General features: G+C 29.6%; 1 protein-coding gene across 1 annotated transcript in view; it reads left to right on the top strand.

Moving 5' to 3' along the window:
• Positions 1-3: 3 nt before the first annotated feature.
• Mical (Molecule interacting with CasL) overlaps positions 4-25745 on the top strand; it is a 237842-nt gene continuing 212100 nt past the window's right edge. The window contains exons 1-4 of the mRNA XM_080171110.1: positions 4-168; positions 1481-1743; positions 2401-2494; positions 20590-20650. Of these exons, the coding sequence (XP_080027236.1) occupies positions 1687-1743; positions 2401-2494; positions 20590-20650 (212 nt within the window). The 5' untranslated portion in view covers positions 4-168; positions 1481-1686. The remainder of the gene's footprint in view (positions 169-1480; positions 1744-2400; positions 2495-20589; positions 20651-25745) is intronic.

Raw genomic sequence — 25745 nt, 5'->3', positions numbered from 1 at the left:
ATTGCAAGCCTTTCATTAAAAATCATATCATTATCTATATCAAATAGAACCTTAAGAGAAAGGAATAAAATTGAATTATATACCATATTTTTGTGCAGAACCCAAGTTCAACAGTGAAGTAATATGCAAATGGTTTCTTAATTTGTAAGTACTGTACAGTCTCTAAAGGTAGATTTCGTTTAAAATGGCTGTAATAGTTAGGTATGCTTTATAAGTCACCCAAAAGTTTTATAATAACGTTATTTCATTCGTTGGCTTAATAACTTTGTTGACTTATTTTAAATTTTGATTTGTTGGTTCATTAAGTTGAGTGTTCAAACGTTTCAATCACTAATTGTATCTACAGAAAGGGTAATTTTGTGTACCATCATTGGAGATGATTGTACTGTACATCAATTGGGCCTTGTCTTATCCATTTAGATCCCCTTTTTGGTTGGTGATTTAGTTTTCGTACATTCTAAAAACTGAAACCATCTCCACACTACCCAACCAGATGCATTTATTCTTTTGCAGTCAATGATTTCAAGTCAAGGTTCATCAAAGTTTTGAGAGAGAAACTTTTTAGTTTTCAAAACATTGCCATACCTCTCTGGGACTACAGGGAGAGATTAATTAGATAGTAGAACATGCAACATGTTATAAAGATATTAGAACGGACTCTATTATATTTTTATTAGATAGAAATCACTTTTGATACCACTTACATTATCTACCCAGTGAGTGATGCTTCATTCTAAAACTAACCAAATTTTTTTTACTGTACACTAGTATGAAATGTTTTCTTTACATAGAATATTTATTTATCGCATTTTATTATAAACACCTTTCCGCGGATATAAAAATGGACAATTATAGGATTATAACTAGTTTTGTTGGCCCCGAGGCACTGGTTTACAAAACTGGTTTTAATATTATGATGATACATTTTATGTTTGTAGAAAAGATATAATACGATACAATACATTTTTCAGTTTGACTTAGAATCGGTTCTAATCCAGCGGATATTAATAGGTTTCGAAGCCATTCAGTCTGGAAAATAAATATCAAAATTAAACAAAAAGCATCTTCTTGTAACAATTTAGAGTAGCTTCGCATCTAACAACATTGCTATTGCCCAAATATTATTTCAATTTTGTATCTCTGGAAGGAAGCACATCAATGTTGAATTATGTCTGGTCATTAAGACCAGCTTTAGTTCCTATATATCTCTTTTTGTACAGTTTTATATAATAAAATAACAGGATGTCTAAATGTTAATATAAATGGGTGGGTGAAGGTGCCCCAACCCCCACGCTCAACCTTTTTTTCACAAGATATGCATTTTCAAATTTTCTTGCAGTTTTAGCAGGAAGGAAGAGGACAATGGAGTGTTTATTACACTAGTCCCCAAAGTTTTATGATAACGCTATCTTATTAGTTGGCTTAACAACTTTGGGGGTTCTAATTTGATTTTGTTTCAAACATTAATTGAAATCTACAGATGGGATAATATTGTGTATCACCATTTAAAATCTATATTAGTTTATCGGCCATAGTCTTATTCCTTTAGATCCCTTAGTTTTGGTTTGTTTCCCATTGTTCATTTATTTCTGTACTATTCAATTTAAAAAAAAGATATTTGAACTGTTATTTTTATTTTCAGACCTAACGTAAAAATGAGGTAGCCGTTGATATAATAATTTGAAAATGTCTGGACATAAGCGAAGGTCCAGCAGCTTAGAGAATAATGAACAGCCACAAGAGGTAATGGTATAATTCATTGGTTTATTAAATTAAACTTATAAAAGAGGATACCTATATGTTATTAGGTATTATTTTTTTCTTTTACTAAAAGTTTGCTTATTTTGCTGACGTTAAGAAAACAATGAATATCTAGTCGGAAAAGTAATATAGGTTTTCATTTAGGTTCCCTTTCCTTGATAAAGATATAATAATACAGTCCTCAAACTTAATTTTTTTCTGGATTATGCAAAATGTCAAAAGCTTAGTAACTATTCATATGACATTTTGTGAACTTTTGTCTCACAAAATAGACCATAAGTAATATTAATCGTTTTCATATAAAACACCACACTTGTTAAATTTATATACTAGCGGCTACGTCCCTAGAGGCCTCTAGGGGCACTTTAGTTGGTCCGCCCCATTTTTTAGTTGTAGAAGAAAGAGTAAAAATGATTTTTTTTGAAGGGGACTTTTTTGGGAGGAGGGGGGGGGGGGTTTGTAGGGGCGATTTTTCTTTGAGGGGTGGTGGTAACCAACCCTAAAATAGTTTTAAACCTTCTGAGGACTTATGAGAAGCTACACTGCCATAGCACAGCGAGATCCTTTGGTCCAGACACACACACAGAGATCCTGCAACTTCATTGTCAGGATACCTAACGTTATTTCAATTACTCTAAGGCGGGCGTGGCTAAACGAGAGACTCCAGGAAGGCGGGGACGGCCGGTCAGCCTGGTGAGAAGTATGGCTGGAAACATTGATAATCAACTAGCAGGTAGGATAAAGGATAGCCAGTGACTTTAGCCTAAGGAGAAGCGCAGCCGCTCTACAATGAATAGGTAATAGGTTCGAACAAAGCTGTTTCAATACTTAAAACGTTAAAACTTGTACCTATTCTTGTTTTGACAGATGCTTGACAAGAGTATGTAGGAATGCCTTGATCCAATACAGGCGCATTAGTTACCATGCACGTTTTGTTATGCCTTTTAGACAAGTGTCGTGTAATCAAAGGCATGGTTGTCTTCTACATTGGGATGTTTGTGTGTAGCTAAATACTTATCTAGTATTTATATTAACTACGAAAATGTAAGATGATATAATCCAGTTTTCAGAAATGTATTAATGATAGGTATATTTCTTTGATAATTAATACTTCAAAATATTAATCATTTTTAGAGTAGGTAGATGTAAGCTTATATTTCCATTTTAAAGTTTAATTAAGTAACTGACTAGAAATCTCTAGTACCTTACCACTTAAACGTATATATTAAACCCTCCAGGAAATATACCTAGTTTACTTAAGATGCCGTAATAGGTAGCTTGTTTTTACCCGGTTAGGCTGATCAAAATTTATAGATTAAAGCCTATATTATTTTAATAATTATTGTGTTTTTGCTTATGGTAAACAAAAAGAAGCTTTTCTGCAATTAGGGCCAGTCCGTACGTTCTTCCACAACAAATTGCATTGATATTTATTTTAGGCATGTTTTAATTCTTTAAACCATTTTAAGACATTCATATTATTTATTATAAAAGTTATTCTAATCTATGTGATTTCTTATTGATATTATTATTTTATTGAAACTCTCAAAGGTTACTTGAAAGTACTTTTTTTACATGATTTTTGAATTCATAACGTTTAAACACAGGGTAAGAGAAAAGAGAAAAACAAATAATTTTAATGTATCAAGAGGGTACACCTTTTTTTGAGGAGTCTAGTCGGTTTCCCTCAAAGTTAATCACAGAACGAAACCCTTCCTTTTATTTTGAAGTAAATTAAAAATAGGAAGAGGGGGTATATTATTAATACATGGTACGTTAGCTCCACAATGTTAAAACTATTCTAGCCCCTGCGGGGCACGTCTAATTTTACCTAACCTAATATGCAATGATTATCCAAAATACTTTTTCTCTTTCAAAACAGCATTTTTTTTTCTTATTACCTACCTACTCTTTTTAAAAATATTTCCATATTTCCTGCTTCTTCTTTAATATTTTTAGTTTTCCGTTACACAAATTTAATTTTCCATACAATTATGTTTAAATATCAAGAAATATCAATTTACAAATATACTTATAACAAAACATTTATATAAATGACTGATCTTTTAGCAAGTATTCTCAAGTATTGAGCAATGAAAACTTTCGTTATTAGTCTCTTACCTATATTAAATTTTCTTTCCAGTATGTTTATATATCAAGAAATGGGTACAAATTTTCTAAATATACTTTTCATTAAAACTAGTGATGGGAATCCGGATCCGGAATCCGAATCCGGAATCCGCCCAATTTTCGGCCAATTTTGGAATCCGGATCCGGAATCCGTTTTTTATAGCGGATTCCGGATTCTAAATTGGTAGGCTAAATTTAATTTGAATACCAAGCACATTTTTAGGACATACCTACGTAGCACTTAAATTTTTAAATTTACTAATGTGATGTAAATGTTTTAGTTATGCTGGAAGTCAACACTTTAAACAAATCAAGGCTTCAACCAAGTAACATAGTGATAAATTAACGAAAAAAGCTATCCCTCTGTGACGGACAGCCTTTTAAAATACTGCTAGAATCCGGAATCCGAATCCGGAATCCGCCAAAAATAAGAATCCGGAATCCGCAAGAATCCGTCACTTTTTTTGACGGATTCCTTCAGAATCCGGAATCCGAATCCGGCCCAAAAATTCGACGGATTCCCATCCCTAATTAAAACATCAAGATAGATTAATTTACTAATATCAGAACATTTAATTTAAATAAATATATTTCATATAATTTTTTTGTCGCTATAGAAAAATCAATTGCTCAAAAGTGTGAGATAAAATATCCTTTTATAATAAATTTGAGGGAACCTTGAAAGTTATGCCTTTTTTTGTAAAAGAAAAACTTCTTATTTAAAACTTTCTTTAGTTAGATTTATAAATTTCAGCATTAAATTTTAGCTCAAAGATGCAGAAAAGCAATACATTTTGTCAAATGAATAACTGTTTTTACCATAAACAAAAGTTGGGGGATAAAAAGGGGTTTTAAAATGAAAAAGGGAACCAAAGGGATAAGACAATGGTCGATAAATTGATGTACATCTCTATTGATAATACACAAAATTCCCTTTTCTGTAGATTACAATTATTGGTTTAAACGTTTGGACACTCAATTTAAGGAATCAACCAATCTAATCATTAAAAGTCCCCAAAGTTGTTAAGCCAACGAATAAGAAAACGCTAATAAAAACTTTGGGGACTTTTTCATCCTAAGTGACAAAGTGCACGCCTCCAAAATAAAAATGTTATTTCTGTACTTTTCCAAATGAAACACTTTAGAAGAAGTTTGAATGGGTTTTTATTAGATTGTTGTTTGACTTGTTGGACATTTAATCTACTCTCAAGTATTTTCTCTTTTTTTATAATGAAATTGTAAAGCTTAGACCATTTCAAAAATGTTTCTTTGAAGGAAATTATAATGTTTTCTTTAAGTCAGTCAAATGTACCTACTATTTTCTTTAAAATATTTTGATATTTAACCAATCAAAGGAAACAACTTTGGGAACTTTAATATAATTTTATTGATTGGTTCATGAAATTCAGTGTCCAAACGATTTAACCACTAACTAATTGTAATCTACAGAAGGGGTAATTTTGTATATCTCTCTAGATCCCAGCCTATTTACACACTTTTAAAGCGTTCACAAAAATTCATACTTCGGTTGTTTTGATTTTAATAGAGAGGAACAACTTATTGGCTTAATATGATTTATAAGTGTATTTCAGCTCTTTATATGAAACACTTTGTTAAAACCATTGTTAAGCTTTTTACTATTTAAATTGTATTATACCCCAAATTAAGGTTAAGTTTACTATAGCTTAACACTGCGAAATAGAGTTCTGAGCATTTAAAGGATTTTATATAACATCTTTGTAGTTAGTTAACAGAAAGTATTGTTTTTTTTATTGTTTTAACAAATAAGTAAACAAAATTAATTATTGCAAATACTTAAACAACAACACATCAAAACAAGGACTTCCCCCCCTACCAAACCTTTAAAAACCCTCATTTAATACCAATCTCCTTCAAATATCAAGCAAGGGCGTTGTTTGCTTGAAAACTGATCCGTTATTACTTTTATTTATAGTAGTTTAGACTCTAATTAAAAATTCTTCAGTATCAAAAAATAGGAACTTGCAATACGAAGGAACAACTATTTGGAGGTAAAGAAATTGATCATGATTGAAAACGATTTAGGTGCAGTGAAAAAATTAAGTTTGGAAAAAAAACTGTTAATAATCAATATTTTAGGTATATAATTACCCTATTTGAACACTTATTAAATTTGACTGTTTATTTTCTCGTATTCATTCGAATCCGGTGGATAGGAACAGGTAGAAAAAACTATGTCTAGCATCGTATTATATCCAGCTTTCTACGAATATAAAAATGTACAATCTTAAGATTAAAAGTTTTTTTAATCGGTGCCTTCTGCACCTCGGGGCTAAAAAAACTATTTTTAATCTCATAATTGTACATTCTATATCCGCGGAAAGCCGTTTATAATACGATGCGAGAAATAACTATTATTTCATTAAAGAGTTCTCATTCCCACCAAACAAGTCGGAAATAGAGTTATTTATAATAGACAGTTAAAACTTTACAGGAAATTGAAATTTTATTCGCTGTATTTCTATTTAGCATGGTGTAGGAATAAGGAATTTATTTGGAAATGGAAAATAAATTTTTTTAACCGAAATAGCACAATTATTGTATGTACTAGTCTGTGCATTTGTTGAACGTCATGTATACAGATTTATTTTTCTTTTTTATTGAAAACAGTTTTACACATACAAGTTTAAATTAATATCCTAATCTATATTGCATTTAAGTTCTTTTAGGTAAATATATGATTTTTCTATTTTCAGTTGTTTTTCAAATAGTATGTACACTGTTTATTTTTAAGAAAAAACAAGGTTTACTACAATTCTAAGTAGCAACTCTTTGATTGTACGATCATTGTCTGGAAGTCCCTAACTATATATGGTATTTTTGTTTTGAGCCAGGGCACTTCCCCTACTTTAACTATAAATGTCGTGCACCTTATATAGAAGCAGTAGGAATTATTTTAAGACTTACCACTGATCAAGAAATTTGAACAGAAAGCAAATTGACGTATAACAGAAAGAGTTTATTTATAGTTAGATTTCTAGAATATACATAATCATCAATATTATTAAACCCTTCAACAGAATTGTTATTGTAAGATAATATAAAAAGAGTTTATTTTTCAGTGCTAAGGAATTTGGGATCTGAGGAAAAAAATATTGTTCTTTGAATTTTGGTTAAAAGATTTTGCAACGAAAATGGAATTGGCAGTAGGAAATAATATCTTTTAATATGTACTTTTTTCTTATACTATGTTGAATTTTTTTTGCACTATTACTCTATCCATGGTAAACTTTTTACTCTATTCACAATGAAACCTGTGGACCATAAAACTATGTACATCAATACAGGGAGGGAGGAGATATTTGGCTTTTTATTACACTATTTATAATAATGTTTATAATATTCGTTGGTTTACTAACTGGGGATTTTTATTGAATTTTGATTGGTTGGTTTATTAAGTTGAGAGTTCATATGTTTTAACCACTAATTGTAATCTACATATAGGGTAGTTTGGTTTATTACCATTGGGGATAAACATCAATTTATCTGTCATTGTCCTATCTCTAGATCCCTGACAGCAGTTCTATTATGTAGAAAGCAAGAACAATATTGTTCACATTTAGCATGATTATATAGATCAAATTAGATTATAGATATATACTAATTCTCCAACTATTTCTTCTTTAAATATATCATAGATACATAGAATTTTTGAGTCAAAATTTATTTTCTAATCGATTGTTGATTTATCAAATTAAAAAATGTTATGCGCCAGGATTCCAGCAGCAACCTTTCAAGGAAATAATATAGATGTAAATCATTCCCGTGCCTATGTAAAGCTTCCCTTAAATAAATAACACAATTAGTTTAAAGGTTAGCAAGATTTAAAAGACATCCATATTTTTAAATTTTATTTATAGGATGTAAAACAAACCTTAGAAAACGGATTGATGTTTCAACATATTAATTTAACACATCTCTCAATTATAATTCTTATAGATATTAAAACAAGTTTAATTAGTGGCCTAGTTTTAATAACTTTCTTAGCAAGAAAGACTCTTAAACTATAGGTAATCTCACCTACTGAAAATTAAGTATTATAAACCACATAAATAGGCAGGGTTATGATTTTGTAATTTGTTAAAAAGAGATAATAAAACAGTACAGGATATAGGTATATATGAGAAGAATGCAAATTTTATTTATTATAAATTATTGTTAGATTGTTCTCGATCTGTTGTAAATAGTATAGTTATTTTTTTAACATTAAGTTAACTGTTGAGGTTTAACCTTCTTGTACTTAATAAATAGGTAAAAGTAATTGTTTAACTAATACAATTAGGTGACCTTCAGACAGTATTGTTCAAAGAGTTATTGAAAATATGTTATATATTTAATAAAAACAAGGATTAAAACATTCTTAAGGAGCGAAGTAAATGAATATATAGACAAGAAGCAAACAAAGTACCTATTAAAAAAAAGAATTTTAGAAATATCAAAAGCTTATCTTATATAGCAGCTGAGTAAATCCTAATCCTCAGTAATTGAAACCTTTTTATTCAAATTTAAACAAGATATTCTTCAGCGATTAGTATCTACTCAGAATATTTCAGCTTTCTATATATATTTAAATTTGCCCCCGTTAATCCACTTAGTGTGGACAGACTGACAGACATTGTAGGTTTCATATAAATTGGCTTTTCTTGAAAAGTTACATATTTGTAGTATGTAAAGAAACAATAAAATGTTATCTAGTCATTGCAAAATGAGTCTATTATTTGAACCCTGCAAAATAAAGGGGGATATACAGTTTATGTATGATTTTTTAAGAATTCTGTATTAGTATACCGATTATGAAAAGAATTAATATAGGTCATAATTACGTAGTTTTCAGTAAAACAGTAAACTTCATAATTGTGAAAAAAGTGTCAATTTCGTAAAATAATGAATGGCCTAAATTACCTTAAAGCATAAATATAAATATTCCCACAGCTAGCTTAAGCCAGGTACAGGTTTACCTGAGCGCGCCAAAGAAACTAACTAGCAGGGGTGTTCTAGGAAGGTATTGTGAGTTCATAACTACTCTTACTTAAATCGTAGCTGTAGCTTCCCTACTATGATTTTTTTCAAAATACATTTTCTTGGCTGCTGGGTTTCAATTTTTCTTTCTACAAGAATTATGAAATGAATTGTTTGTTTCAGCGAGCTAGTTTACAAAGTTTAAAGAGCAAATCTAACTGTTAACTGGATATTTCAATCATATAATCCAATCCATCAATGAAAAATAATAAAAAAAATCATATTCTTTTACTAATTATAAAGTTTTATAGTAGATACTTTCAAAGTTATATAATCTACATTTAGGCTAATTAACCATTCTTATCTTCAATTTAATTGATGAAAGCAATGATAAAAGCCTGGTGAATCTGTATCAGATTGTCCCAGAATATTTCTGAGACAATTCTGAAACACCAAGTCTATTTTTCATTTCTCTACTGCAAATTATATCTTTGAATCAAAGATATATAAGATTATTTTAAACTTAATCATCTAAACTACAATATGTCTGAAACAAGTAAACTGAAATAATCCTTACAGTAACATTCAAATATGGCTTGGTTTGTGTCCATTGTGGCAAAAAATATAAATAGAGTAGATCATACTGAAATAGTTTACATAGTATACTTAATTCTTAAAATATAGAGCTATACTACACAACAAGAACAAACTTCTTAGTAGAAAATATATTTCACTTTATTCAAGCCTTCTCATGTTTAATCATTTGAGAGTTTCTGTATATTTAATGAATGTGAACTATAACATTAACAATACTGTGTTTCCAACTGGCACATGCAGTACATGTTGAAATATCTTAAGTACTGCCAAAAAAATACTGGTAATTTAACAAAATTACTTGCTATGCTTGATTATTAAGATCTTATTCTGCAAACAAATACCTGTTCAGATGATAAAACAGAGCAGAAATGCAATTGTAATATTTGTTTGACTGCAAGATCCCAAAGATTGAAAAAAAATCAGGTCTGTATAGATCATCTTAATTAGTATATCAGATTCTAAATAATGAAACACTTTAAAAAAAGAAGAGACCTTCTTTAATAATTTGTTCAACAAACAAGAAATAGGTTCTGGTATCAATCATCAATGTAATTTGTGTCATTTATCTGATCATATTGTTAAACATGTACTGATATTACCTGTCAGAAACTCTCAAATGATTAAAATTGAGAAGGCTTGAATAAAGTGAAATATAATTTCTACTAAGAAGTTTGTTCTTGTTGTGTAGTATAGCTCTATATTTTGAGAATTAAATATACTATGTAAACTATTTCAGTATCACCTACTCTCCTTATATTTTTTGCCACAATGGACACATACCTTGCAATATTTACCTGTTAGTGTAAGGATTATTTTAGTTTACTTGTTTCAGACACATTATTGTTTAGATGATTAAGTTTAAAATAATCTTATTTATCTTTGATTCAAAGTTAAAATTTGCAGTAAAGAAATTAAAAATATACTAGGTGTTTCAGAATTGTCACAGAAATATTCTGGGACAATCTGATACATATTCACTAGGCTTTTATCATTGCTTTCATCAATTAAATTAAAGATAAGAATGGTTAATTAGCCTAAATGTAGATTATATAACTTTGAAAGTATCTACTATAAAATTTTAAAATTAGTAAAATATGATTTTTTTTTATTATTTTTCATTGATGGATTGGATTATATGATTGAAATATCCAGTTAACAGTTAGATTTGCTCTTTAAACTTTGTAAACTAGCTCGCTGAAACAAACAATTCATTTCATAATTCTTGTAGAAAGAAAAATTGAAACCCAGCAGCCAAGAAAATGTATTTTGAAAAAAATCATAGTAGGGAAGCTACAGCTACGATTTAAGTAAGAGTAGTTATGAACTCACAATACCTTCCTAGAACACCCCTGCTAGTTAGTTTCTTTGGCGTGCTCAGGTAAACCTGTACCTGGCTTAAGCTAGCTGTGTTCCTTTAGCTGTACACTTTAATCTTTGACTAATTAGGTTCAGTTAATAAATTATTACCTTAAAATTTTCTTCTAAAACTATTGACAGATTTTGTATTCAATTCGAAAAGATAATAGGAATATTGTATTGTTAAAATTTATGAAATTAAAAATTTTAAAAGAGGGAAGCTACCCTGCAATTATTTCAGTGTGTAGGTCTGCTTCATGCAGTACCACTGTTTTGCAATCATTGAATGACATATATAAAAGTTTAAGAGAATTATTATATTAGTTATATTGGGCACGAACTTTATATAACTGCCCATGTTTATCTAACAATGCGGGGCCAATTGCCTAACTATGCGGGGCAATCAGTTAACCTAATATAACCTAACCTAACCTAAAATAACCTATCCTAACCTAGAATAACCTATCAAAACTACTGTAAAAAAACGACGAAAGAGGCGTTGTCACGAAATTGACTAAACTCAAATATTTTTTTTGTATTTGAATTCGTTTGAGGCAAAATAGTTACTTTTGCAGTTCTGTAATCCATCTTTCCCAGAAAAAAATATGAATCTTGTATCAATCATTAGACCTATCATTTTGATTTAATTTATAGACCTTTCAATATTCGTCTTTTTACACTTTGGAAAGTTGAATTTGTTGAAAAATATAAACATGATTTTTTAAACAGTCTTATATCCTTATCTATAATTCCAGATGTCTGTCTGTTTGTCCATAAGAAATGCCATTGGGAGAAGTATTTTCTTAGCTTCTATCAAAGAGTCCCATTTAAAAAAAAAGTTTGCTGTTTAAATCTATCCATAAGCATGAAATATGGAAATTGTACAGCTATTTTGTACAGACTAAGCCTTTTTGGTTTGGATTTTATAGCATTACGATCATCTACTCTTTTTTAAGTTTTAATTTTAATAGATGTTTTTCGTTGTTTTGCTCCCACTCTTTCTTTGTTCTCAATTTCAATATTCATAAATTCTTATGAAATGGATAACACTAAAAATGTAATACATATGGATAAAACCTTATTTTTGAAAAATCATACCATAAAATTTAACAACACCTAGGGAATTATTTTTATAAAAATATCTTTTTGATTATAGTAAGTTCTTATTGTTACGAGACAGAAAACAATAAAAATTACATTTTTATTGTCTATAAGATAAAATATAATATTTAAATAATTCATCCATTTATAATTTTATAAGATGCATATGGTGCATTATTTGCCAAATGTACCACTTTTCTGCACTACCTCTCCGATTTTGTTAATACTCTATATTTTGGTCCGTTGGGTGATTCAAGGATGCTGGATGGCCAAAAAAAAGTTTCAGAGTCCCTGGATGTCTAGATATCTAGCTATCTATGAAGGTAGGTAACAAAAATGTAAAAAACAACCATTTTTTCACAATTTTAAAAATTAATTTTTTCATCAATCTTACATCCAATCTATACATTTTATACACCAAAATGATCGTTTATTCATGTAAAAAGCGCACATAATACTATTTTGGCCAAAACTCTAATTTTACAGGGTGTCCAACAAAAAGTGTATTTTGGATATCTAGCGTAATACCCAAAATACCTGTCCGAAAAAAATCATTTTTTTTGGCTTAAATCCTGTGTTTTATCTGTGTGCATATGTGGTATATAACGGTTCGGACCACCCGGGACTATAAGGTTGTCAAATTTCACTTTGGGACACCCTGTAAATGTGATTTTTGCGTCTGTAGAGCTAAAACTTGGTCCAAATTGGCTATTTTTTTCAAATTACTCTAATATGTGTCTTAGTATGTTTGGCCATAGTGTTTTCTGACCAGATCAATATTTTCATATTTTTTGGACACCCTGTATTTTCAAAAAAAGAGAAAAAAAATTTTAGTTTTTTTTTAAATTTTTTTTCTATTTTTAAGTTACTTAAAACTGTCATATAGATACAGATTTTGACTAATAACAATAATATTTGCCTATTTTACAATTTTTTACACTTTTGGGACACCCTGTGCATGTTTTTGAAAAATGATGGTTTTTGCCCATTTTTGGGAGGAAGGAGTCGTTTTAGGGCCATAGACTATTTCTTCATTTTTGTAGAACTTTTCAAGACACGTCATTTGTTATTTATGCAAAAACCGCAAAAACCGAACCGTTTTGCCGTTATTCACCGCCAAAGGCGGAATTTTTTTGCGTTTTTGCCGTTCCGGAGGTTGTAATGGGCATTTGTGGTAAGAAAACGTTGATTTATTAAGATCTCTCTTAAATACTTTTTTTTAGATAATTTAATTTACTAAATTTCATATTAAGTAAAATTTTTTGTGCAGCTAACCATTTTTCGTCGAGATGGATTTCAATTGTTAAAACAAGAAAATGAAGTGAATATAACATAAATAATTACTATAACATAAGTGATAAAAGAAACATAAATTATGTGCATTTGAAATTCCTTTTGACAAAAATCGGTTGGATATACAAAAAAATTTACTTCACATGAAATTTAGTAAATTAAAATGCCTAAATAAAAGTATTTCACAGTTATCTTGATAAATCAACGTCTTCTTACCACAAATGCCCATTAAAACCTCGGGAACGGCAAAAAATGTAAAAAATTCTGCCTTTGGCGGTGAATAACGGCAAAACGGTTCGGTTTTTGCGGTTTTTGCATAAATAACAAATGAAGTGTCTTAAAAAGTTCTACAAAAATGAAGAAGTAGTCTATGGCCCTAAAACGACTCCTTCCTCCCAAAAATGGGCAAAAACCATCATTTTTCAAAAACATGCACAGGGTGTCCCAAAAGTGTAAAAAATTGTAAAATAGGCAAATATTATTGTTATTAGTCAAAATCTGTATCTATATGACAGTTTTAAGTAACTTAAAAATAGAAAAAAATTTTTAAAAAAAACTAAAATTTTTTCTCTCTTTTTTTGAAAATACAGGGTGTCCAAAAAATATGAAAATATTGATCTGGTCAGAAAACACTATGGCCAAACATACTAAGACACATATTAGAGTAATTTGAAAAAAATAGCCAATTTGGACCAAGTTTTAGCTCTACAGACGCAAAAATCACATTTACAGGGTGTCCCAAAGTGAAATTTGACAACCTTATAGTCCCGGGTGGTCCGAACCGTTATATACCACATATGCACACAGATAAAACACAGGATTTAAGCCAAAAAAAATGATTTTTTTCGGACAGGTATTTTGGGTATTACGCTAGATATCCAAAATACACTTTTTGTTGGACACCCTGTAAAATTAGAGTTTTGGCCAAAATAGTATTATGTGCGCTTTTTACATGAATAAACGATCATTTTGGTGTATAAAATGTATAGATTGGATGTAAGATTGATGAAAAAATTAATTTTTAAAATTGTGAAAAAATGGTTGTTTTTTACATTTTTGTTACCTACCTTCATAGATAGCTAGATATCTAGACATCCAGGGACTCTAAAACTTTTTTTTGGCCATCCAGCATCCTTGAATCACCCAACGGACCAAAATATAGAGTATTAACAAAATCGGAGAGGTAGTGCAGAAAAGTGGTACATTTGGCAAATAATGCACCATATGTATTACATATTTTATGTACAGCATGAGCTAAATAGTTTTAGAGATATGTATAAGAAAAATCAGTTATCGTATGATAAACAAAATTACCACTTATGTAGATTTTAATTAATTGGTGGATAAGTTTGAACACTGCTAATTTATAAGAACAAATCAAATTGTAGTAAGTTCCAACAAGGGAAAGGTAGGTTGTGGGTTAAATCCGTAAAAGTGTGTGTTTTAACTTAAGGCTTAAAAATAGTAGTAGAACGATAATATTCACTAAATATGTATATTTTTTATTGAAAAGAACTATAGACAACCATTTAAAAAAAAGGTAACATAGATTTTTATCGTTCTACTACTATTTTTAACTTAAAACACAACCTTTACGGATTTTACCCGCAACCTACTTTTCCCTTTTTATGCCTAATTGAAATAGAAAATGCCTATCTTAACGAATTTTCTTTAAAAATCTACACTCCCTTTATAATGAAGTTCTGATGCTTTTAGAATTCCCATGTTTCGACTTGCTTACATTATCATTTATGTGCCTATCCTTGAAAGTGTAATGTAAGGCCTCCTAAGTGAGTGTATGAAAAGATTCTGAGTTCTAGGATTCATTGTAAATCAGGGATGTAAGTTTAATAAAGAATAAAAAATACCCTCTTATTTCTATTTGATTATTATATGTAAAATTCTTCTCGGGGACAAACGGGTTTAAGATTACTTTAACTTCCATTGCCCTCTTCTTCCCTGACTAAATAAATACAAATATCGTAGATTCTCTATATTTTTAACTTCATTTCCGTTTTTTTTAGTAGGGTCAGAGTTGCGGCTTTAAGAATTTTCTTTTGATTGGTAGAAAAATTGGAGGCAAAATTGTAATTTTAAAAGGCAAAAATATCTTTTTTGTTATTTAACATTTTCCTAAAAAACACTAATTAATTTAGGAGTATTTTAGTGTTTTTATTGATGTTTAATTTTTGAAAATCAGAAAATATAGAACATAAAGTATTTAAAAAAAAGAGTTACAGCACCTAAATTTTGCATTGCATTTGCTTTAATGAGGTACAATGTTGAACTGTAAAGAAACAGAAATGCCGCTGAAAACCAAAAACCGCAATTTTTTTCTTCTCGCTAAATTAGACAAAAAAAAAACTTGAACGTCCTTGGGCAAAAAGTATTTTAAGGCTAAATGATTTTAAACTTTTTTATTTCAATGAACATTATGTTGCTTGTATTTTTAATATAGAAGTGCATGTAGACCATTTTGAATAGCACTGTGAAGTACGTAGGTATATATTCCAAGAATTTACATAAATTTTGTATTCATACCTGTGGCCAAAATAAAACATCATACTTTACAAATATGTGCAATATATTAATCATTATCTTTGTCTAAATTTAAAACTTAAATTGGTTAGGAGGAATGACTTATAATTTGGCTGTTATTTACAAAGCTTCCCTAAAATCATATCATTAACATCATAGATCCTTTGGTCCTAACACAAAACTTATTAGGTACTTTATGTTTAACCTTAGTATTCGTCCACATATCATTTTGGGAAAGTAAATACTTTCTTGAAGCCAATCTTAACGAGGAAGGTATTTTTGGAAAGGGGAAAATGTGCAGAAAACACCTATGTAAATTAGAAAATCCGCAGAAATCATTTTCAAAAGTTATTTGCAAACATTTGCAATGTTAATTTGCAAAATTAATTTCATGCCTTAAATGACATATTTTGAAATAAATGTTCTTATGAAAGTTTTTATCTATGAGTTTAGGACATGTTCAAGACATACATTTTATTTTCAGTGTTAGTTTTTTCGCCCTATGTGTGAAAAAAGGCATTTCTCACATTTTATTATAGAAAATTGCATATAAACACAAAAATAATTTTTTTCTGCAGTAAACATAATAATTGGTATAAAATCTATCATTTTAAATGCAAAAGTCAGATACTGAATCCTTTTTAGAGCGAATATATTGCAAAAAGTAACCAGGGCATTTTAGCAAAGTATGAATATTTAAAGAATTAAATACTTTTTATTTTTAATATACATATTATATAAATGAATAAAAAGAGAGAGAAAAAAAACTATAAAACAAGGTATATGTTTTTTTCACTCTATCATTGAATAAAATGCACTTTTAGGTTTGATTATAAGCAACGCATTACATAAAAACTCATTTTTTACAGTTATTAAACAAAATCAATGCAATTCTACAATCAAGGTAGTTTTATAAAGCAGTAATCCTTTTTGTAGCTATATTTTTTGCCAAATTTATTCTTTATTTTTATAAATAAACTTAATTAAAATCTAATTATTTGAGATTTCGTAATAAAGAACTTCATATTTTTACTGTTTAGACATATAAATTTCAAAGAAAAAGACTAATTCCTTTAAGTTTGAATAAAACTTTATTCATTCACATAATAAAAACGTTAAAATCATTAAAGAATCTAAAAAAAGAAAAAAATAAGTAATTTTTATAAATGTTTTTGTGTCGTCTTTATAAACTCTTTCCGCTTTTACTATTAGACTGATAGAATTTAAAATTATAAATAACACTTGTTGGGCCTATCCTATCATATAAACTTAGTAAGATATTTTGTCAGTATCTTAAGGTTTGATACTGCTAAACTGATTGAGTTCTCCATTTTAGGGAAACTTTACATTGGTCCCGGTATGGGTTTAAGCTATTTTACGTTCCCTTCTTAACCCTTCAGAAAACAGAGCCCCTAGAGATAAATAAATTGAAATTATTTTAACCTAAACAGTCGGACCCCTTCCAAAGCTTAACCCTTAACAGTTGGGCCTCTTGCCGCACCTTTATCGGCCAGGGGGAGGGGGGGGGGCATTCAATGCCTCCCCCCCCTTATTATCTCACTTCCTATTAGAGCTAAAAGGCTTAAAATTTTCGGCATGCCCTCTGTTTGATAATGAATTTCCGACTATAAGTGAGTGAAAGTCAATTTTCGCTTCCTTCGCCCTTTTATTTGATAACCTTTGTTTGTAGGTCCTTTTTTGCTAAAAAATTTTAAACAGCTGTCATTTTCTTATTTTATCTTGTTCATACAATGTTTATTTTTATGTAAATTTTATAATAGAAATCTCAAAACATAAATTTCGGCAGCTGCAAGCCGCCGAAATCGGCGGTTGGAGATAAAAACCTGGATAACCCTTCCAGGTTTGCTGGCATCCTGTGCCCGCCAGGGTGGAGATATACAAAAAAATCTAACTCTCAGTTAGGACTGTTAAGGGTTAAGTGGATGGGTTGGGACTTGGGGGGGGGGGGGGGTAAAATAACATTATAAAACCTACTAGAGGCTGCACCTCTTGCATCTAGGGGATCTATAATCGAAGGAATATGAAAGTGCAGAAAAAACAATACCCAGACTTATTTATAAAACTGAAATAGCCTAAAACTATTTCAGGGCATATATGAAGGTTTACTACAAAAAGCTTACTACTTTATATATTAGGATATAAATGGTTAAATACATACATACATTATTACATGGAAACATAGATATGTTAAACTATTACATTGTTTTTATCAGGTGGAACTACATTGTATTCAGAGCCATGATCATGGACATCAAAGCTTTTTTATTTGGGTGGGGGAGATAAAAATACGAAATTCTTTAAAATCCTATTTTATTTGGGGAAGGGAGGGTAAATACTTCCACCAAAATGGTTGTTGGTAAATTTTTTGGTTGGGGGGGGGGGGATGAGTAAAATAACATTTTTTTCTTAAATATACATGGTGCCTATGACATCCCCAAATGCGTTTTGGGTGTGTGTATGTGGGGAGGGGGGTAAACAATAAACACACCCTTGGACATACCTGACAAAACAAAGTATTTTCATTTTTAACCTTTTTAGGGTGTCCCAAAGTGAAAAAAATTATGCATAAATAAGACACAGTTTTAATCAGTAATTAAAGGCCTGTTTTATGTCACTTGGAAACAAAGTAATCAAAAATTAAAAATTCTCAGTACAGAAAAAAAGTTTATCTAACAAGATTTAATACCAAAAAGAAGAAATGGAGAGAGCTAATAAACATACAGACATAGTATACAGTATTGGAGCCATTACAAATAAGCTGCTGAAAAAATTAAAGGCATTTAATTTTCATAACAATGCTTCGCTACTAAATGAATGACTGTCCCACAAAAAAAACATATTTAATTATTTGGGAATCGTCCCTTTCGTAACATGGCCCCATAAGGGGTGATTCGTTGTATTTTTAAAATGGCTTTTTATAGGTTATTTTAGGTTAGGTTAGGTTATATTTGGTTAGGTGATTGCCCCACAGGGTTAGGTAATTGGCTCCGCAGGGTTAGAGCCCCCTCGCAAGGGCTAGAAATAGGAGATAAGCTACTGTTTTAAATACAAAGAATCGCCCCATAAGGTGCGATGTTACAAAAGGACTACACCCGATTATCTTTATATTACTATGTCACCTCACTTTTTAATTCACTAAATTTTTCAAAAACCTTTTTTTCACCCTTATAATTAAAAATTTCTTTTGCCCACAGGGAGAAAATATTCTTTTTTTTCTTTCTAGGTATATCAAATGGCTGGATTTTATTAATCATTACGACATGCATGTTTAAATATAAAATAGAGACAATGCGGGTTTTTTAATGTACAAAAGTAATTTTATTACAAGAAAAAAAGAGTATCTTTCATTAGAACTAAAAGTAGCTTTTTGTTCATGTTAAAAATCCTTTTTATGTTTCTCAGAAAAGAATATTATAAAATACATGAATGCCTGAAAATTAGTTTTAAAAATTCGTATTAAAAAGGAAAAAGAAACTAAGTCGTCGTTATATTTATTGTTTGTTCTTTTTGGTGTAAGGTTTTTTTTAATGAAACTTTTTTGGATCTCGTTAATTCGATTTCTGCGGATTTTCTGGTTGCCAGAAATGAAATCTACGCATCTTTTTTAGCTAGATGGCATTTGTCTGGTTAAGATTGGATAAAAAATTCTTTGGTTGGTTAAATTTAATATATGTGCGTCCTAAGATGGTGTTGTGATAACCCTCAATATTTTTTTTGGCGGTACTAATATAGAATCAATAATATCCTATTATATAAAAACAAGTTTTATGTCCGACGCTTAAGACCTCAATAACTACCAAACTGATTGAGTTTTCCTTTTCATTGAAGCTTCATATTGGTCACAGGATCATTTTAAATTTAAATCTTGGGAAGGTTTCAGACTATTTTTCTGACCCCTTCTTAACCTTTTAGCTTTTAATAAAGAGCCCCTTGATTCCAGAGATAGCCGCTTGTGTTTAATATTTTAATGAAGTTCAATTTTTATAATCATACACAACTACCTATGCTTTGTTGTTTATAAAGGGGGGGGGCGAAAGTGACACTTTTTGAAACCAAAACTAAAAGTCAAAGGAACTCAACTAAAAAAAGTGTTACAGGTCTGACATTTTGCATGGCAGTTGCTTTATAGGGGTACAATATGGAACTGTGAAGAAACGGCGGCGCAACCGCCGAAAACCGCCGAGAAAAGGCAACAAAAATTACGGCGGGAAACGGCGGTTTTCGGCGGTTGCGCCGCCGTTTCTTCACAGTTCCATATTGTACCCCTATAAAGCAACTGCCATGCAAAATCTCAGACCTGTAACCCTTTTTTTAGTTCAGTTCCTTTGTTGACTCTTAGTTTTGGTTTCAAAAAGTGTCACTTTCGCCCCCCCCCTTTAGAATAATAGAACTTAGAATTTGTTTTGAAAACTCTTTTCTATTGTGAATTCTCTCATTGTTATTGGAAAGCTCGTCATTTCATAAATGTACAACTTACATTTAAAGAATAAACATATGTTTAAAATAATAATATATTCGAATCATTTATTAATAGCAAGATTGTCTGTTTGTCTCAGACGAGTTTATAGAGATTGGACAAGGGTAGGATAAAGGATTCTCTTTTTAATTTACACTGTTAGGGTGTTCTTGACACCTTCTTCAGACACTTGGCGAGTCTTAGGCTAACAAGTAGTTTTTTTTTATTATTCCATGGTGTTAACACGTCTCTACATGAGGGGATAGTTACTTTTTTTGTTACATACTTTCTCTTTTTCTGACCAAAATTTCTCTAGCTAATTATTAATTTAATTTCAGGCCAGGTGTTTGATCATTTCTGTAGCGCATCTACTCTCAAGCCTATACTTAGATCTTTCAGGTGACTTGGATAGATAGATGTCTATATAGATAGATTGGTTGATGCTTGATGTTCCTATCATTTATGTTATGCATTATTACTCTTATTTTTAGATATCTTTAGCAATATTATATGTAGAAAGATAGTAAATTAGATAGATACTAAGATAGAAAATAAGATGGATAGATAGTAAGATATTTAGATTGCCAGATAGATGAATAAGTAGATCTAATTATTAAATAATACAAGGATTGATAGAAAATTTCAAAAAAAAAGAGACCAGTAGGTTGCGGGTAAATTCCATAAAGGTGTGAGTTTTAAGGCTTAAAAAGACAGTTGTAGAACGATAATATTCTCTAAATATGTGTATTTCTTATTGAATAGAACTATAGAGTGACATAGACAAAAAAAAATTGTTTAAGTTAACGATACCTAAAAAATGTTATAAAAACCTGTAATTTTCACCGAACGGTTTGCTAATGTAAAGCTAACAAAAAATAAATTTTTAACATTCAATACAAAGAATTACCATGGAAAACCAAATAATAATTTTAAAAATTAATATCTTTGATATAATTGGCATTATTTGTAATTTTTGAAACTCTTTCCAATACACGGTTGGACCCTCAGATGTCAAAACTTTATTTAAGTGTTTGGCCAAAATGACTTTGCAATTGTATCTGTAAGTACGTCTAATAACATCCTTTGCTATTTTTAAAATCCTAGAAAATTTTTTTTGCAAGAAAATTGCATAAATTCGCAACCTTTTTTAGAACCACTACATAACTCGAGTTTTAAAACTTTTTATATAAAATCCTTTTTACAAAAAATATCAATAATTACTTAAAATTAAACCTGAAAGAAAAAAAATCTCATTACACGTGTTAATTTGCATGTTTTAGGTCTTTTTTTGAGGAAAGTATAACTTCCACATTTTTGACAATAATTATATTTTTTTAACATTTCAAAGTAAAATATAATAAAACTTAAACGATTTTTCTTGAATTATCAGTTGAAAATTTCATCAAACATGCAATTTAAGTGATGAAAATTTAATAAAATCATTTTTTGAATGTTTAGAATTACCAATTTTCTACATTTAAAACAAAATGTTAACAAAATTTAAAAACATTTTAACATATAACTTCAAAAATCAATAACATTTTATAAAAAGATGTTTCAAAAAATAAATCATTAAAAGGTATTAAAATGCATTTCAAATTACTTAAAATTAAAACGAGAACATCTTTTTACAATGTATTCTGTGTAATAGAGTTTAAATGACATGATTAGTGAATGAAATATTTCCTAAACTCATTAAGCCTTTTTGTGACTATATTAAAAATAATTTATTTTGTTTTATAGTGTTTTTTTATTCAAATATTTGACAAAATTTTCCCTACGTCAATAAAATAAAGTCAGTTTTTTACTGTTTCCAGGTTTTTCTTTATAATTATAACAATTAAATATAATATAAATCTTCATTATCTTTTATTTGAATTATCATACACATTAAAATGTAAAGTATAAGCTAGAATAGCACTTTTTTTAACGAATATTTTAATGACATTATATCAAAATAATTCCTCTTAAATATCACACAACATATGATTGGGAAGTATAGCCATTTCTTGGAGGTATAATATTTACAAAAATACCATTAATTCTGTTTTTATCAGAAGTTAAAAAAATTGAACAATTCTAAAACAATGGTTGGCTGTCTAGATATTGAGTACACTAAGACTACGGCTCTGTTCTATTGAAATAACGTTGCAAAAAGAGGGGTTCTAAAAGTAATCTACCTAATTATTTTTAAAGAACCAACAAGTACTGTCAGTATCTTTTTTCTTGTAATCTAGCAGACAATCAAATCATAACACAATTTTCATGATAAAATATTCAGGTTTCTACTTCACATTTTAAAAAATATACTGATCAATAAAATGTTCAAAATTTTACTTTGTACTAATTGAAAAAATATGTTGTAATTCTTATTTTAAAGTTACATTTTTATCCCTGACAAAATCATAGACGACTTTTAAAGGCATCTTATCTAAACTTTTTGAAGAAAAACTTAAAAACGTTAATTAAGTATTAAAACTATTTTCTTCGATTTTTCTGAAGTTATTTTCGCATTCTATGGGTTTTTTATTATCATTTACTTATATCGAAAGTGCCAAACATTGTACCCTAACTTATTCATTTAATAAAAAACCAAGCGTGAATATTTTTTTATAATAGTATTTTGTTCTTATTGTCAGTTTGATATTAGCGAAGCATTCGATGAATTTTCCAGGTTTTTTACATTTTTTTTAATATAAAATTTTTTTTGTCTGAAGTTCTTTTCAATGAGGAATATACATATTTACCTAGTGAATATTATCATTCTACTACTAATTTTGGGCCTTTAAACTCACACCTTTACGGAATTTACCCTATACCTACTGGTCTCTTTGTGCTAATTGTACAAATAAATTGATAGATTGCGGGTTATTTCCCAAAATATATATTGGGGGGGGAGGGGGGGGGGTAAGTTCTGATACTTTTGCGTAAAAAGTAATTATAGGATTTGTCTTTGGAGTGAGAGGAAAGGTTATTTCACCAAAAAATAGTTTTCTTTTGTGATGTTTTGTGAACCGGTTCCTATCCACCGGATTCGAATGAATACGAGAAAAATACATTTATCGAAAAATCATATATATTTGTTTAATGTCAAAGGGAATGCATTGGCCTCTAATCAGGAGCTACAACCTGTTACAAATGCAGAAATTAAAGTAGATATTTATTGTGTAGATTCCTTAGGTATACTAATGAGCAGTTGGTAAGCAATTTTGTCAGTAAATCTGGCAGACATTCTAACAAATATAAATATTTAAAAATATACAGATATGAGAGATAGGTTTCGTAATTTTTTTCTTTAAAATATTTTTATTCTTGATTTCTACTATTGCCCTTTAAATTACCTTTCTTCCCATCCATGATTTTTTTATGCTTTGCTGCATATGGATGTTAAAATTCATGGAAATAATAAAATTTGCCACTCTAATTAAAAATGACATAAATACAGTGATCTAAAGGGATAAGACAAAGGCCTATAAATTGATGTACATTCCCAATGATGATGCACGAGAGTACCACTTCTGTAGGTTAAAACTAGTGGTTGAAACGTTTGGACATTCGACTTAATGAACCAGCCAAGCAAATTGAATTAAAGTCTCTAAAGTTGTTTAGCAAACGAATAAGAAAACGTTATTATAAAACTAATGGGTCCAGTGTAGGTAATAAAGAGCCCAATGCCCCCTCCCTTCTGCATAAATATTGATGAACATTATTCATGCTCTGTCCTACTCTTTGTTATTAACAATACCTTTTCCTTTCCCTTGTGTTAGGTGCAATTTAAAGAGCACTACTTTACTTATATAAAAAGAAAATATTGCTCTTTACAAAATAAATTGCAGTTACTACAAAATTGTTCACCTAATGCAAGGATAACATTATACATAAGTGGCACAGCTAAATAAAATGTAATTTATGTATCTAAAAGCATTGAGGTCATTTTTTTCCAGCTACATGATTATTTTTTTGCAGTATATGAATTTCTATGGATTTGAAACATGTCTTGCTTAGATTTTGGGTTAGATTTCTATTTTACTACAAGGTTTATATTAATATTCATTTGTGATAATAAATGTTTAAGTACATATATATAATCCAGATAACTTTCTTGATAGAGTTTTCGGGACCTTTTTCATCTGATAGCAAATTGGTTTCTGCTCTTTTGTAGAGACTACTTGGCTGTGTTAATATTCCCGACGCTATCGGCTGATATTCAAAGACCCGATTAAAAGTCGGTAAAGGGTCCACTTCCCACTCTAATGTTTTACTTTGATTTTGTGATGCTATTATAATTTAATTTTAGGATAGCCCTTAAAGAATACGGCTTAGCAGGGTTAGGGTTTCGTAGTGGCTCAGATTTCATGGGGCAGGTATCAAAGAGTCTATGTGTTTCACACTTAGTAAAGTTGAAATTATTGCTTGTAATATAATATGTTTATACAAAATGAATTTTAATTTATTTATGTGCTTCTTATGGTCATTTCTATTCTTGTTTATTAATATTTTGCCCTTCAACTTTTACTTTAATTACAGAGTTGTAAAAATTCGCACTTTAAACTGCGCAAAAAATGTAATAATTCTGCTGCAAAAAATGTTACCTTATTTTTTATATGTTATTTAATGGTTGTAGTTCAAGTTGGATGTGCTTTAGAAATACAAGGGAAGAATAAGCCTGTCACATAAGAAAAACTGATCTTTCATATTTGAAGAGTTTTAGAAATTTTAGAATTAAGTTGAAAAGATGTATAATTATATATCTTTTGATTTGGGGAGATTTATAGGGGGGGGGGGATCGGATCTGACACTTTTGCGTAAACAGGGTGCATAGGCTTTGTCTTAGGAGTGAGAGGATAAGAAAAATACACCCCAAAAGTAAACTTAATAGTTTAGGACATACTTACATTTTTGTTACTGGTTTATAGAGATGCTTCGCTTATAACATTGTACCTTGTTGGAATAGGAATCAGTTTTTAAAAAATCAGAAGAATCGGATAATTTTAACATACAAAATTTTGTTGTCAAAAAAGTTAAAAATCGACATGTTTCAAATGGACGTACGGACATTCTATAATTGATTATAGAGTTGCTACGCTTTCTAAATTGTACCTAACTACTACAGGAATCATCATGCAAAGTTTGGAAACGATAGGACAATTCTAACCTGTTTATATTACCGAAAAGAGCTAACTATGACGTACGGACGTACAGACGGACCGACCCTAATTATAGAAAAGCTTCGCTTTTAAAAACAATTTGTTAAACCTTTGCTTCATTCATTTTATTTTAAAGATTTCAATTTAAAAGGATTAGAATTGATATAAGATATTTTTCATCAAAGCTTTTTCTCATTCATCAAAACATAAGTTAAGAATGTATTGCATAGTTTTAGATAGATAAAAAGATTTTTGCATGTATTTTATTTCTATAATACCTATTAAATGAATAAAAGCCTAGCTAAATCCTTTTACGGATATTAATGTACTTTAAGAATAACAATCTG

This window comes from Acartia tonsa, chromosome 9, assembly GCF_053477335.1.
Source record: "Acartia tonsa isolate MP-2025a chromosome 9, ASM5347733v1, whole genome shotgun sequence".
NCBI classification, from domain to species: domain Eukaryota; kingdom Metazoa; phylum Arthropoda; class Copepoda; order Calanoida; family Acartiidae; genus Acartia; species Acartia tonsa.
This window is presented reverse-complemented; position numbering and strand designations above follow the sequence as displayed.